General features: G+C 40.8%; 1 protein-coding gene across 3 annotated transcripts; it reads right to left on the bottom strand.

Moving 5' to 3' along the window:
- Positions 1 to 2,095: 2,095 nt before the first annotated feature.
- On the bottom strand, positions 2,096 to 13,945 carry MAEL (maelstrom spermatogenic transposon silencer). Of its 3 annotated transcripts, none has more exons than XM_027888337.1 (12): positions 13,692 to 13,945; positions 13,112 to 13,198; positions 10,901 to 11,003; positions 9,166 to 9,321; positions 8,789 to 8,830; positions 7,790 to 7,917; positions 6,995 to 7,049; positions 6,518 to 6,659; positions 5,319 to 5,381; positions 4,557 to 4,686; positions 4,260 to 4,338; positions 2,096 to 3,449 (listed from the first exon to the last, which is right to left on the bottom strand). In XM_027888337.1, exons 1-12 carry the CDS (start codon positions 13,821 to 13,823, stop codon positions 3,370 to 3,372), a joined length of 1,197 nt encoding a protein of 398 aa, XP_027744138.1. In that variant the 5' UTR covers positions 13,824 to 13,945; the 3' UTR covers positions 2,096 to 3,369. The 3 variants fall into 3 exon arrangements, with proteins under 3 accessions (XP_027744138.1, XP_027744139.1, XP_027744140.1); XM_027888338.1 differs by having other exon boundaries at positions 4,290 to 4,338; XM_027888339.1 differs by lacking the exon at positions 13,692 to 13,945 and adding an exon at positions 13,300 to 13,481.
- Positions 13,946 to 14,224: the final 279 nt, after the last annotated feature.

The following is a 14,224-nucleotide window of genomic DNA, read 5'->3' as shown; positions in this document are numbered from 1 at the left end:
GGGACAAGCAACTGGGGAGAAACACAGATGCTGTGTGGGTGTGCAGGCATGGGGATAGGAAAGACAAAGCCCACCAAAAGCTCAATCTGATGAAGCATGTGAAGGGCAAATAAAAAGGATTTCCGTGGATGCATCTGAATGGGAATAGGGAGGTGATCATGAAGGACAAGGATAAGGCTGCTTCTGCCTTGATCTTTACTGGGAAGATCAGCTTCCCAAAACACAATTCAAATTAAAGATGTCAAACCCAGGTATTTCTGTATGCACAGAATGTATGTATGTATTTAAGAGAATGCTGGAGCAGAGACAGGGGTCAACAGAAACTTCTTCCACAGATCTAGTTTCTGCAGTTTATTGAAAGCAGAGGGTGGACAAGCCAGCAATGCAAAAGTGACAGTTAATTCACAGCATATATACACAGAACCAGTAACTGCTGCTTACTCTGTATTAACATGCTTTGTTTTTCAGTATCAGTTACTTACTCTGAAGAGAATGTAAAAGAATGTGATTAACAAGTCAATACACTGATGCCATACACTAGATCAGCAAAGTTGTCACCGCAGCCCATTGCTTTCACGACCCTCAAACTATTCCAGCCAAAACCTTTAAAGAGTAGCAATGCATAATTCAACCATTTGTCTACTATTATTATAACAAGAGCAAAACCACCAAGTAACTTTCCAATGTGCACATAAAACCAGGATGATTTTTACCCATTCCTGTCAAGGGAACGAGCAGCTACATTAACAGGACAGAAAGTCAGGTCTGACAGAATCCATCAGGTGTCTTGTTTACAAACACAACCCCTTAGCCAGTACCTACACTGCCCACAGACAGAGAGTATCATCGCTGTTACTTTTTACCACATGCAAAGTACATGTTTAAAGCTCCCAGGCTGCATGACTCAAACTTGGCTCAAGGGCCATTCTGCCCTTACTTGGTTTTACTTGCCCTTGAGAACCTTGTCATACAAGTGGGGAGAATTTTACCCTGATTGTGACCCACAATTTGTGCCTCACCAGTCCTATTCCTTGCACTTAAGAGGAGTGCTACAGTTCCAAGTCACCATCTCTCCCTCATCTTTACTTTCCTTCACGTAATGGAGAGAAACATTAGCTGTGTTTATTTTTCAAGAACTAATTTTCACAAATTATTTTTTGGAATTTATTTTTTGAGAAACCAAACAATTTCAAATTGCAAAGCAGCTAGGGAAGCAGAGCTCCAAAATGAAAGAATTTTGTATCATCCTTCAGAGGCTGTTAGGGATCTCCCTCAATATATGCAGTATAGTAGTAATAAATCGGTTCCATCAAGTGAATGTACTTACTCTAATTATATACATCTTATGGTTTTCGCTACAAAAAATCCTGCTGTAGGTTGCTGGTTATTACAGTAAGAGTTACTGCTCCAGTTAACAGCCCACTGCTGCTGCATATAATTAGACCTTCTACAGCTTACGTGCTATTTTAAGTTACAGGTGATAAGGCACAGATATGACATGGAATCCTAACGGTTTTTCTTCACTCCTGCTCAGCTGCTTTATCTAACTCTTGACATAGAACACATTAAGCATAATAACAAATGTTCTTAGGTTTGTGCACCTAACTCTGAGTATTTTAATAATAATTTTTGAAGGATTCTCTTCTACGCAAGAATTGAAACAGGAAGCTTTTATTGCAACACTGAACTCCCAAAATAATTCAAAGATTACAATTCTGTACGTTTTGAAATGTCAACACAGCAATGACTGCCAGTTACAAAACTCAGAACTTCAACAACTCTATACAAATGCAGGGAAGCCTTTTGCACTACTGGATAGACACACTCATCCTGTTACAGTACTCCCAGGTGCTTCAGGGGTGGATCTCAGTCCCAGAGGTTTATTGTCTCTTATTTGGTAAAAATCAGAAGGTAGGACAGTAGCCTCAAAGGAAGCAAACACAGAATAATACAAGCAAATTAGGTGATGGGGCCAACAGTTCAAAAAGAAGAATGAAAATGCCTCAGTGATCCTACAACACTGGAAGAAAGGCCTCAACTGGCCTTCCGGCAGCTGTAACAGGTTTCCAACTATAACAGCAATTGGCCTTTTTTCACACAGTGATCAGCATGGCTGAATTTATCCATAAATAAACCTCTTATTTTAATTGGCTATTGTATTTTGTTTGCATTTCTTTTATTGGTTTTTTTTTCCTATTCAAGAGAGTGAGCCACCTAATCTTGAGTTTCAGTACCTACAAGGAATGAAATAAGTACCTTCACACAGTTAGTTGCCATGGAAATAGTTTTTCAAAGCTGTACCTCTGTTGAAACAAAACATAGAAACAACTAAAAAAATAAAATATCTCGTATTTCTGAGAATCCGTTGCTTAAATACACATGGACAAGGCTCAGACAACTTTTTGGGGACCAGTTCAAGAACTGTACCTCCATAAAATGGAACAACTAATTTCCCTGAAGAATATTAGTCAGTCTTCCACTTTTTTATGTGCCCTCAAATAATTATGACTAGTATATACCCAGCCTGGCTAAACTTGTTAAATGTATCACTTTGAATTCGATACTCCTTTAAAAAAACAAAAACCAAAAACAAACAAACAAACAAAACCCAACAAAACACTCAGACTTCTCTCCAGTCTGTAAGTTTGAGGGACATGCATTTCTTAAAAAGAAAACTGATGCAAATTTTTAAAAAAATTAAAAAGTTTCTCCTGATGCACACAACACAGTCTGCGCCTCTAAGAACATTAATAGATAAGATAAATTTGCTATGATATGAAGCGTCTTGAAAGAAATACTAAGTCTGCTTTCTTGCCTTGAAAGGCCACTCAAATTCTTCATGGTTAAAACTGATCAATTACAGAAACCTTCAGGACTATTGTACCTTTAATTCCCCTTCATACCTTCAATGCTTCCCCCTGCACCATTTTTTGGAGAGAGACTCCCATGTTCTGTCCTCCACGTGCAGAAGAGGAGAAGGTTATTACAGAAGAAACAAAGCACTTGTTTAAAGTCACACTGCCACCAAAGAATGCTTCCAACCCAATTATATTGATTAATCAATCTCGAATTAGCACTCCACTCATTAAGAAACAAAAAAAATAGGGCATGTATTTTTAAAGATGCAACTGCCAGGTCCCTTCAAAACAAATCTTTCTGTAGATAACAAGCAAGATTTTTATCTTCTTTAAATCTAGTCAATAGTTTTATCATTCTAACAAGAACTTGGACTGTCAAGGGTTGCAGGTGAAAAACTGCAGTCTCTACTACTGGTTTTCTTAGAAACAAAGAAAATTAGAATTTACAGCTGTCCTGAATGTAAAAAAGACTTTCAAATACTAAAAGATTTGAATAGATCAGATGCACTTTTCAGAAATGGAGTAACTCCTCTTCCCCGTACGACACTTCTTTCACACCAAGGGAAGTCTTCACACCACACCGAGAACCACCTATTAAATTAAAAAAGTTTGCAAATCAAATCAGCCTTTACAGCTTGCATAAATCAATGTTCTTTGTTCTTCATATGCTGAGGAGCTGAAGCTATTCCATAGCTCTAATACAAACAGACAGGTTGTGTCCTCCACAGGAGTGTACATCAAGACCATAAGATCTCCTGATTTATAAGTGGAACAGTCTCAGAGTTTAATTCAGCAGATCTTTATGAGCAAAAAAATATGCTGCAAAACCAGAATTCTTACAGTTATTTATCTTGCAAACCTGATCCTGTTCCTCTGAAGGTTAGCCACAGACTGCCCAGATGAACTGAGCTCATGTGCCTTCTAGGAAAGAAATCCTGACTTCAAAAAGACGTCTTTAAATGAGCAATCTTTAGAAACTGAGTTGTGACAGAAAACCTGCAACAAGGACGAGCTGAGTTTGTACAGGTACTGATTTAAGAGCACAGAGAGTATTTCCAAGACGGCCCCTGCCTCAAAGCACCTAAGCTTATGAGAACAGACTGCATGTAGCAGAAAAGTAAGGGGGTATACATCAAAGAGCAGCATTTGTAAGAAAAGCTCAATTTTGAGAGACTTTTCTGACTCTAAGATTGTGTCCTGTAAGAAAATGGCAGCTCTTTACGTTTGTGTCTTCCAAAATTCAGTGAAATCCATATGCAGGAATAAGCACAGGCCATGCAGAGCTGTGCAAGCTTTATGCCACTGATAAGCAACATTTAAACCCAGAAATTTGAAAAAGCAATAACAGGATTAAGTTTAAATATCTCTTTTCCCTTAAAAATGTGAAAGTTTCCAACTCACGATTAGAAGGGATAAACTCACCATCCTGACTTGGAGAACCAAAAGGTCTGTCATATCCAGAACTCTCAGCTTTCATTTTCTGTATGAAGAAATAAACATTCAAAATGAAATGTGTGTTCTATACCACTACCCATGAAACAAATGAATTATGGTCAAAAAAACCACAGGTTCATCAGTCTGCCCAACAGATGTCACAAAGGGCAGCATCCAGAGAGAAAACAGCTCACCTGAAATCAGCAAGTTTGAACACTCATATGAACTAGAAATAAATCAGGGTATCAGTTTAAAGAATCTGACCTGAAAACCAGCATCCAGTTTCACAATCCTGGTACTTGTGCTTTGATCACAATGAGAGACTCTCAGAGGTAGGTGAGCTGTTGTTAGTGGGACTCCATACACGTCGGCTAAAGAGCTACTGATGCAGTAACTTGACACAAAAAAAAAGAAAACAAGGAAAGTTCGGCTAAGAGGGTTGTAATGCTTATGTATGGAAGCACAGCATTTCAAATTCCTCAACTGGCAAACAAAAGCAACCTGAGATGCACAGAGCAGATGCCAGAGGGCAGAAGACTTTATGGCGGCAGCTAAATAGTTCCTCTGCATCCTTCCAAGACCACCAGCCTATTCTACAACTACACACAAAATGAAAACAACCGCTTCCCCACACAATCAAATGCAGCACTCAGAACTGTGAAAGGCAACACACAGCAGCACCTAAAGAGATTTTTGAATGAAAGACTATTCATTATTGCCTCTCTAAGTGCTGCTACTACTACCGACTGAGATTACAAATGGCATTTCCTCATTTCCCAGCTATTTACTTTTCCCTTCTCCACACCAAAAAGACAACACAACCTTATGACTCTACATTATATATAAGGCAGTATAAAAGTTTCCAAAGCAGAGACATACTAGAATATACTGAGAATTTCTCACCAAATACAGTAAACCTCTGAAGAAAAACAGTGAATTCTAATGCAATTGACACTTCTCTCTACTCTGCAATACTGACAAAATAAGAAGTCATCATACTGGAGAGAACTCCATAGCAATACTCACGCAATTTTCTTACACGATGCCAAAGCACAGCAGATTATATCGTTCTCCTCATGCCACTTGCACCTACGTGAAACAAAGTTCAGGCTCATTTCAGAAGCACCTATGTTGTTAACCAACATGAACAGTTGGTCTGGTCAGACGGAACGGGAGCAAATATTAAAGATGTTGTCTTTTTGTTGCAGTGACCATGTAGTACCTTGAAAAATTTCACAGAGGACCAGAGTTCAGCAGCTGTGCCCTAAGTAGTTTATGCAGAGTTAAAAGCCTGGTTATCAGGCAACCTGCTTTGTGCTGAGGTGGGTGGCAGGGAGAAAAGAGAGACAAATGGGATTTAAAGGTAACCATTTGAGGTTTCCCATTAAGATGAAATAGTTCCTCATAGCATAAGCATCCTCACTGTCCTTCCAAACGTCCATTTTAGAGTACAATTTTCCATTCGCCTTAAACTCTTCCTCTAGTGTGAAGATAGTTGGGGAAATGCAGAACTACCTCATACAAAAAGACAAAGTGACACCAATGAACCCAGTGGGTCTTGAAATCCATATTCCAAGCAGACTTCCAAGCAGAGGAAAAGTTAAAATCTATTTCTAAATTAAATGCATCATCACCCAATAGGCTCCTGCAGCACTGCAAGCTACACACCACTTTTTGCACCAACACAGAAGAATGTGAAAGCAGGAAAAGCTTCAATGTTGAAGACATGGAGGGGGGGAGAAAGTACAGATCCTACAAAGTAAATAGTATTCCAGCTGTGTAATAGAGAACATTTGTTCTGGAAGAAAAAAGGAACAGATAGGATCTTGCTTAATCCTATCCTTGAGAACTTGATTTATACCAGTGGCAAACACACTTTGTCCCTCATCACAGCAGCAGCATGCAGCATTTGATGTACAGCAACAGCCAGGTCCCATCCAAACTTTACTTCTAAGAGTCTGAATCTTCTCACTTCTGTGAGTTCCAGTTAAATGCCACAATGTATTTTATTCCCATTTTTATACCCTTCCTTTAAATTAGGCCTCAGACTCAGCATTAAAAAGCCACCTGTCTTTACTCTTCTTCTGGAAGAGTAATTTTCATTTTCAGTTGTACTCATGATGTGACAAGAAGGATTTCAATTGGAAGGCCTAGCAGCACACAAGCTGTCTGAAGAGCACCAGAACACGCTAACACACATTTACACAAAGAACCAGCCAACATACCTGGTGTTACTGGAGAAATCCCACAGGCAGGCATCCAGTTTTCTAGACACCCATGTCTTGGATGGCTCCTTTAGGTATTTCTTCAGGTACAGTTCTACTATCAGGTCTTCTACAGAAAAAAGCTGTAGATGGCTCTCAATGCCTACAGTTCAGTGAAAATCCAGGCCAGGAGAACAAGAGTCAGTGAATATTCTGCTCAGCTCACTTCTCAGTCAGTCCCTTTTTATTGCCCAGCCTTTTACTGGGCTCAGAGTTATTCCACCAGTGCTTTTCATAAAACCTGGCTTCACAGCAAAGTGGGCTTTCTACACTGACAGGGAGAAAAGAAGAGCAAGAAGCGCTCAAAGTAGTTGACTACCTTTTATGAAAACTCTTGAGGCACGATTTTCAGACCAATACAGCTGTCCATGACTACATAACCCTTATTTCTGGGGGTAAGGAGGAGAAAAGAAAGGGCAAAAAGGATCCATTTCCTACCTGCTACGCTAGCCATTCGACCGAGGCACCAGTTAATTCGGAATCTGTCATTAAACTAGAGGGAAGAAAATTTCTGTCACCTCTAAGGAGCACAGCATAAATTCTCACTGTGCCTGAAAAAGTCACCTCCAAACCAGAACTGTTTGTGGGACTGAATGTACACTCTTCCTGAAAACTATCTTGAAGAGGAACCAAGTTTCACGCACATCTCTTCAGAGCCCTCTATTTATGGATGGAACCCAAGATCTTGACCGTCCAAACCTTTTTAAGGGTTAAGATTAGGCTTGAATGGAATTGAAACATAATATACCTGTTATGAAGCTTAAACACCTCTGAATCCTAACATTTTATTTTGTTCCTTGACAAATGAAGCTTGAGCAAAAATTAAGACACATGGTATTCTCATGGGCAAGGAGTTCCAAAAACATAATAACATCCCCTGAAAAAAATAGAATTGTATGACTTTTATTGAGCACATTTAGTTTAAGTCAATCTTAAAAAGCCCTTAACCTAAGCCAAAAAAAATGTCAGAGACCAACAAATCCTGTTCACCAGTAGGCTAGAGCCAGAAGTACAAGCTGAAAATAAGAAGACAGAAAATTAGGTCTCTGCTTTATAAAAAGATTAGCTTCCAAAGGCCATTTCTTCCTGCATGGAACTGGGACACATCGGACATGAGCGTCTTTTCCCACTCATCTGCACCCTGATTTTAGAGTGAAGTAACTTCTCAGTCATCCAAGAGACGTGAAAGCAGAAGTTTAGATTTAGAGCATCTTACTTTGACCTTGGCCATACCCTGCAGAAAAAGCGAGGCTGGAACCCTCTGGCTGGCTGGGCAAACTCAAGAAGTTCCTGTAAGACAACTGCGTAACATGTACGTGGAAGATGAAATCCAGATATAGGGATCTTATGAGTTTCAGCACCTAGTGAAGGAGAGGGAACGGGGACAGGAAAAAAACCACAAAAACTTGTGAGAAGTCCTGTTTCCTTAAATGATACAGCTTCCTCCTCCCTTCTGTCTTTTTCTATACATACATGTATCCACATAAACACACACTCCTCCCCTTCTCCACAGGCAGTGTCTGTGATCAGAGCTATCAAAACCTTGCTTCTGCCAGCAGAAGCCTGGCAGGTCTGGGCTATGAGCAAACACACACACACTCCTGCCCCTTCTAAAAGGCCATTATCCAAGTATTTGACATAAAAAAACACAGGCCAAGTGTGTTCCCTCTGTACACAAGGGGAGGAAGTGTCCTAATAGAAACTAACTGGAATCTATAAATGTTACTAAGAGTCATAAGGGAAACAAGGCAGGCCAAGGCAGACACAACAATGGCATGAACATTTTAACTTTGCTGATAAAGTTGCAAAATATAACTTTTAAATATAAACCAGCATCTTTGAGTTACCCTGTTATTAATTAGCGCTTCATGCTGAAGATATACAAAAGGACTATCAAGGGAAGGACACACTGCTCAGATGGGCTTGATAGGTCACACATTGGGCCACACACAATTGTCCCATGTTGCAGTTACTATTGCATTAAAACAGGAAAACAGGATACAAATAATTCTGCCATTGACAAAACCATTTTGAGTGAAGTGGTTTGTCACTTGTAGGTACAAGAAATATGCAAAAGGTGACTGTGACAAGCCACTCTAACATCTCTTCTCTTTGAAATTTGACAAGTTCCCAGAAACTGCAGACTTACAAAACACTTGGATACAGGTCAGAAAAGCTGAATCTAAAACTGTGAACCTTTGCATGGTATTCTTTTTCTCCACTGATACTCACCTGCAGCCTGGCAGTGGTACCGAAAACCTCGTGGTGGTGCTTCTGCAGGAGAAAAAGAACAGTCACCCAACATCCACAATGACAGATCCTTAACTCTCAACTCCACACCAATTCTCACATACAGAAGGAAACAGCTTCATCTTCCCTTGTGGCCTTGTACAAGTGCCACAACTATTTTTGAAAAAGCTATTTTCTGTTATATGCATTTTAAAAAACAAAGTACATTGCACAGTGTGTTTAGGTGCAATCAAGAGAAACATTCCTTGACAAGAAATACAAACTACAAACATCTGAAGGTCTTCCTGGACTTATTCCACCCTCTTTGAAGTTTCCTGCAGTTCTGACACTGAAGCCATCTCTACTCTCTTGGAACTCACCTGGATCTATGAAGTGATGGAAATCAGCCATGATGCCATCCTGTAGGGAGTACCTGACACACCCAATCTCACAAGGAAGAAAGCGCTGCTCACACGGGGCTGGCAGCTTGCCATGGCTGTAAATGTCCAGGAAGTAGAAGATGTCTGCAACCACATCTGCCAGGAAAAGAACAAAACCGTTTGCACACAAGCCTCCAGACATTACAGCATGACTGAGTGAAGTAGGGTAACAACCAAATAAAACATGCAGATCTTTCCGAGATGACAAGATAACTAATACTTAAGCACGAGCCAGGTGTATCAGGAGACCTGGTACTACTTCCATAGCTACTACTGTATGTAGAGATCAGGCAAAAAACCCCCACAAATAAAAGCAAAACCAAACAAAAACCCTACCAAAAAACCCACAACACCCCCCAAAAAAACCACATAACCCCCCAAAACCAAACAAAAACCCACTACAAAACACCAAACAAACAACAACAACAACAAAAAAAAAAAACACCAGAAAAAAAAAACAAATCTCCTGCTCCCAAAAAAGCCAACCCCCAAACCCATAAATTTTTAAGAAACCTGGAATCCAACAGGAACTACTATTCCTTTTAACGATAGGTCTCTTTGCACTTTAGGAAAATAAGGACAAGGGGAAAAAAAAAATCAATATCTGCAAAGCAGCCTCACAAGCTCAATTTAGTAACTTACACAAGTTAAATGAGCTGGTAATAATCTTATGGGGCAAGAAGATGAGAAGTCTGCTAATTAAAAGCACTGCTTCTCCTCCACCAAATGAGCTCCCAAAGAAAGCGGCAAGAACACCCAAGACAAATGTTAATATATAAATCTATCATTTACTGATTTAAAAAGTATCCAATTATAAAAAATATTTCACTACACACCTTAATCCTTCTCTTCATGACTGTCACATAACATCCTCACTGAAGTTTAAGGTAGCCATTTACTCCTCACCCTTAAGTTCTGCCCCCCATCAAAAAACTCCTACTTGCTCCATGAAATGATAAAGATGTGTAACTGTTTTTACACAGAAACAATGCTGTATGCCAAGCTGACCTTGTGAGCATTACCTTCCATCACCTTTCAGAATAGCATAATATTCATGGGGTAAAGGATTACAAATATGTTCATTACTCAACCCTAATTAAAACATCCACTTGAAGACGGGGTACAGCTAAGGAAGGTTTCATTTTCAAGAGTTCTTTCGATAAGGAAGCAAGTCAGGATGTTATAAAAGGCACCAAGACTACACATCTTCTCTTCTATTCTCCCAAAGAGGCCAGGTCATTGTTTTATTGAATACCTCTACCTTACAAAACTTGAACTTTGATACCTAATAACTCTTCACCCTTTAAAACGAATCATAAATGCAGGACTTGAAAAATTACTTTTTCTAAAACAAAAACAAACAAACAAACGAAAAACTTGAAATAACTGTTAAGAAACTTTTAGTGGCTATTCTCCCACCAAGCTAAAAAACAGAGGGTAGAAATCTTAGAGATTTGGGGGGGGGGAAGGGGCATTTTCCACAACTTCCCTCTATACTACCTATTAAATCAGTAGCAAAATAGTTTAAAACAAAGAAGAACAGTTTCAAACAAAGAACAGTTCACACAGGTGTCTATTAGCTAAATGTAAACAGCCTTTATACAGGTACCACTGAGAACATCCACAGAAGGCAAACTTTCACCTAGGAGGATCAATGGCTTTAGGACTACCATACCCTGATCATTATTCCAAGACATAGCAAAGGCATCTGGCAAAGAAGTAACACTGGGCATCTTTTTGGTCAGAGAAGCAGGAACTGGATCACCCAGATTATGTGTCTGGAAAAGATGAGAAAGTTAAAAAACAAACAAACAAACAAAAACCACACACAGAGTCTTCTCACCCCAAGTGAAGTCCTTCACTCCTTATATCAGAGGAAAATGTAACATCCACTATAACAATTATGGTTAGGTGGAATAAGTCTGCATTTTATATAGAAAGTGCCTGTACGCCTTCAAGCCAGGAAGGCAATATTTCTCTTCAATACCTTCATCAACTCACTACAACTTTAAAGAACTACAACTAAATTTGCAAACTGTCATTAAAAAAAAATTTCTTAGGTTCAACTACTTATCTCTGGTAAGGAACTCCTCAAACTGGAAATTGAAGTCTTTTTCCCCTAAGATTTATTAATAAAAGCACATGGCATATGTGTTAGTTGTCTTTGGCCAGGAACAAATTCATGAAAAGCTCATACAGCCACAAAGAAGTCATCAGCTTGTTCCAGCAGACAGCAAGGAAGACGGGCATGCATGCCCATAAACACTGAAAACCCACTCAGGAACAATAAGCTTTTAATAGGACAGGAAGAGAAGCCTGGCAGGCTTACAGAATTCAATCACTCAAGACCCAAACTGAGAATAACATCCACGTTCAGGTGTATCGATTACAGACAATCATCTTAGCCAAAGTTAACTGGTTATCAGTTTGAATTATTTAAAACAAAATGAGGAATGATTCCCATCTAAGTAAGCTCATCCAAAAGATGAACACAAACTTCCACTACACAAAATGGCTGTCTGCGTATAGGGCTGTGATTAATGAACTGAGATCCTACAGAATCTCATATATACACATTTCCCCATTTGCACTGATGAGCAGTAAGGATGGTGTTCTTTATTTTAGTAAAGCAATTATTCCTTTCCTTGATTGCAGACTTCTGAAACGCTACAACCTGTGGAATGAAATACAGAAGCCTCCATTTATGACTTAGCTGTCGTTGTACTTAGTTTTTTACAATATACAGAAATGGAAAGTCATTAATCACATACCCTCAGTCTGCTAAATAACAAGATGATCACATATTTTAAACAACTTCTTCCCCAACAGGGAGGCCCGCAAAAATCAGAAAACACTGCCTAACATCCCCCCTACTAGTCTAGACTGACCATTTTAACTAATCCAGATTTACCAGTCACTCCAAACTACGATCATTCTGTAGCATCACAGAAGTGTTTTAAAGTCCTGAAATTTATCCTTCCCACTAATTCATAGTTTATAGTCATTATCTAGTAACAGAACATGAAGTAACTGCGCTACTCTCCATTTACTCAACCAGGTTCTTGCCTTTGACACACAAGTTTTTACACTGCCAGCAAAGACTGGAATAAAATTAAGTTTTCTGACACCTCACATAATTCAAACTCTGAACTAAACTCTGCTTCAGGGAACTGTTGGGAGAGGAAAAGAGACAGAAAAAACCCAAAAGGTATACACACCTTTTCAAAACAGTAAACAGTAAAAATGATCTGTTCACCACTATTTCCAACCACAACCACATTCATCTTAACCTAACAGCTTACTTTATATTGTCTTCTACCATAGCATTACCAGTCTCTTCATAATCAAACCAACCTAGAAACAATGGCAAAGTGCAATTCTATTTGTGCACATTTCATCAACCTGGTTCACCACACAGCCACTCAGGAATAACAAATTTGTTGCCTGTAAGATGTGCTTTCAGGCCATCAGACAAGAAACACGTGAATTAATGACAATCAAAAGCTACGTGAACCTATGACCAGAAGTTGTATCAATTTGCAGTATTATAAATTTTAAAAATACTGTTAAGTCAGGCACTGCAAAATACTGTTAAACGCAAAGCTAAGATGTTAGAAAAACACATTTTACTGGGTAAAAAAGCCCAAAGGAACGATCTGTGCTGGTTTAAAAAGGCGTGGAGTATTCTCAGCCTCAATTCAAGCCAGAACAATTATCTGGTAACCTTCATAATGGTATGATCTACTACAGCAGCCATAACCTCCACAGGCCGGAGGCTTATAGAGAGAGGTGATCTTCCACACCATCTGAGCTGACCAAACCCCAATCCCACTTACTCCTCCCTCCTATTTTAGCTACTTAGAGGTGTTCCATTTTCAGCTCTTACCTCTTTTTCAGTTTTCTGAGGTCGATTCTTTCCATTCCACTTACGAGCCTTCTCAAGGTACGCTGCCTTTTCTTCCTCTGTCAGCAACTTGAAGGGAAAGGAACTGTTATAAAGAAGTTTTTACCTCTCCCTTCTCCTGGTGGCCTCACAAACCAATAAACTCCATGTTGTAAAAAAATTACTCCTGCATTTCCAAAGGACATTGTCGACGAGCGCCCAGCCCGACTCAAACACTTCCAGTAGCTTTTTTTCCTATGGTCACAGTAAGCTTGGATTCCAAACACCCAGCAAGCACGTGCTTTGGAAGGATCTCCAGGTGAGGGCAGGTCAGCCCTGCCGCAACACAACCTAGGGATCTCCTGGAACTACCCAGAACCTACTGCCACCCCCACAGCACACGAGCCAGGGGCTGCCTTGGCAGCCCAGGGGGAGGACGGCACAGCGAGAGACACCCGAAGCCGCTCAGGGTGCCCACTAGAAACGCTAAACACACTGGCACGGTCCAGACCCTCCGGAGAGCCTGCACGGACACTGTGCCCCTCACGCCGCCCCCGCCTCCGCGCCGCTCGCCGCCCCTCACCGCCCACGCCTGGCGGCAGTGGGGGATGGCGTCCGCCACGCGGGCCACGGGCAGCCCCTGCCGTCGCAGCTCGGGCAGCTGGTCCCGCACGAAGCAGAAAAAGGGGCTGACGGAGCCTCTGCGCTTCGACATGGCTCCAAACCCAGCCTCGCGCGCCGCGGCGGGGCGGCGCACCCCCTTTTGAAAGGGCGGCGGGGCGGTGCCCTCACGGTTTTGGCGGCAAGGGCGGGGCGGCCATTACCCGACATGGCCGGAGGGGCGGCGCCCGCCAATCTGCTGCAAACCTGGGGTGTCAAAATAATCCTGAGTCAGGAGCGTCTTAGAACTGTTCTTCTAGAGAAAGACGACTTAATCAGTGCGACAGATAGCTGCCAACAACTTCTAAGGCTCACAGAATCATAGAATGCTAAGGGGTTGGAAAGAAACCATAAACAACATCCAGTTTCAACTCCCTGCCGTGGGCAAGGGACACCTTCCACTATCCCAGGTTGCTCAGAGCTCCATCCAACCTGGTCTTGAACACTGCCAGGGAT

This window comes from Empidonax traillii, unplaced genomic scaffold (assembly GCF_003031625.1).
Source record: "Empidonax traillii isolate 1590-97213 ecotype Southwest subspecies unplaced genomic scaffold, ASM303162v1 scaffold236:size2090792, whole genome shotgun sequence".
Taxonomy (NCBI): domain Eukaryota; kingdom Metazoa; phylum Chordata; class Aves; order Passeriformes; family Tyrannidae; genus Empidonax; species Empidonax traillii.
This window is presented reverse-complemented; position numbering and strand designations above follow the sequence as displayed.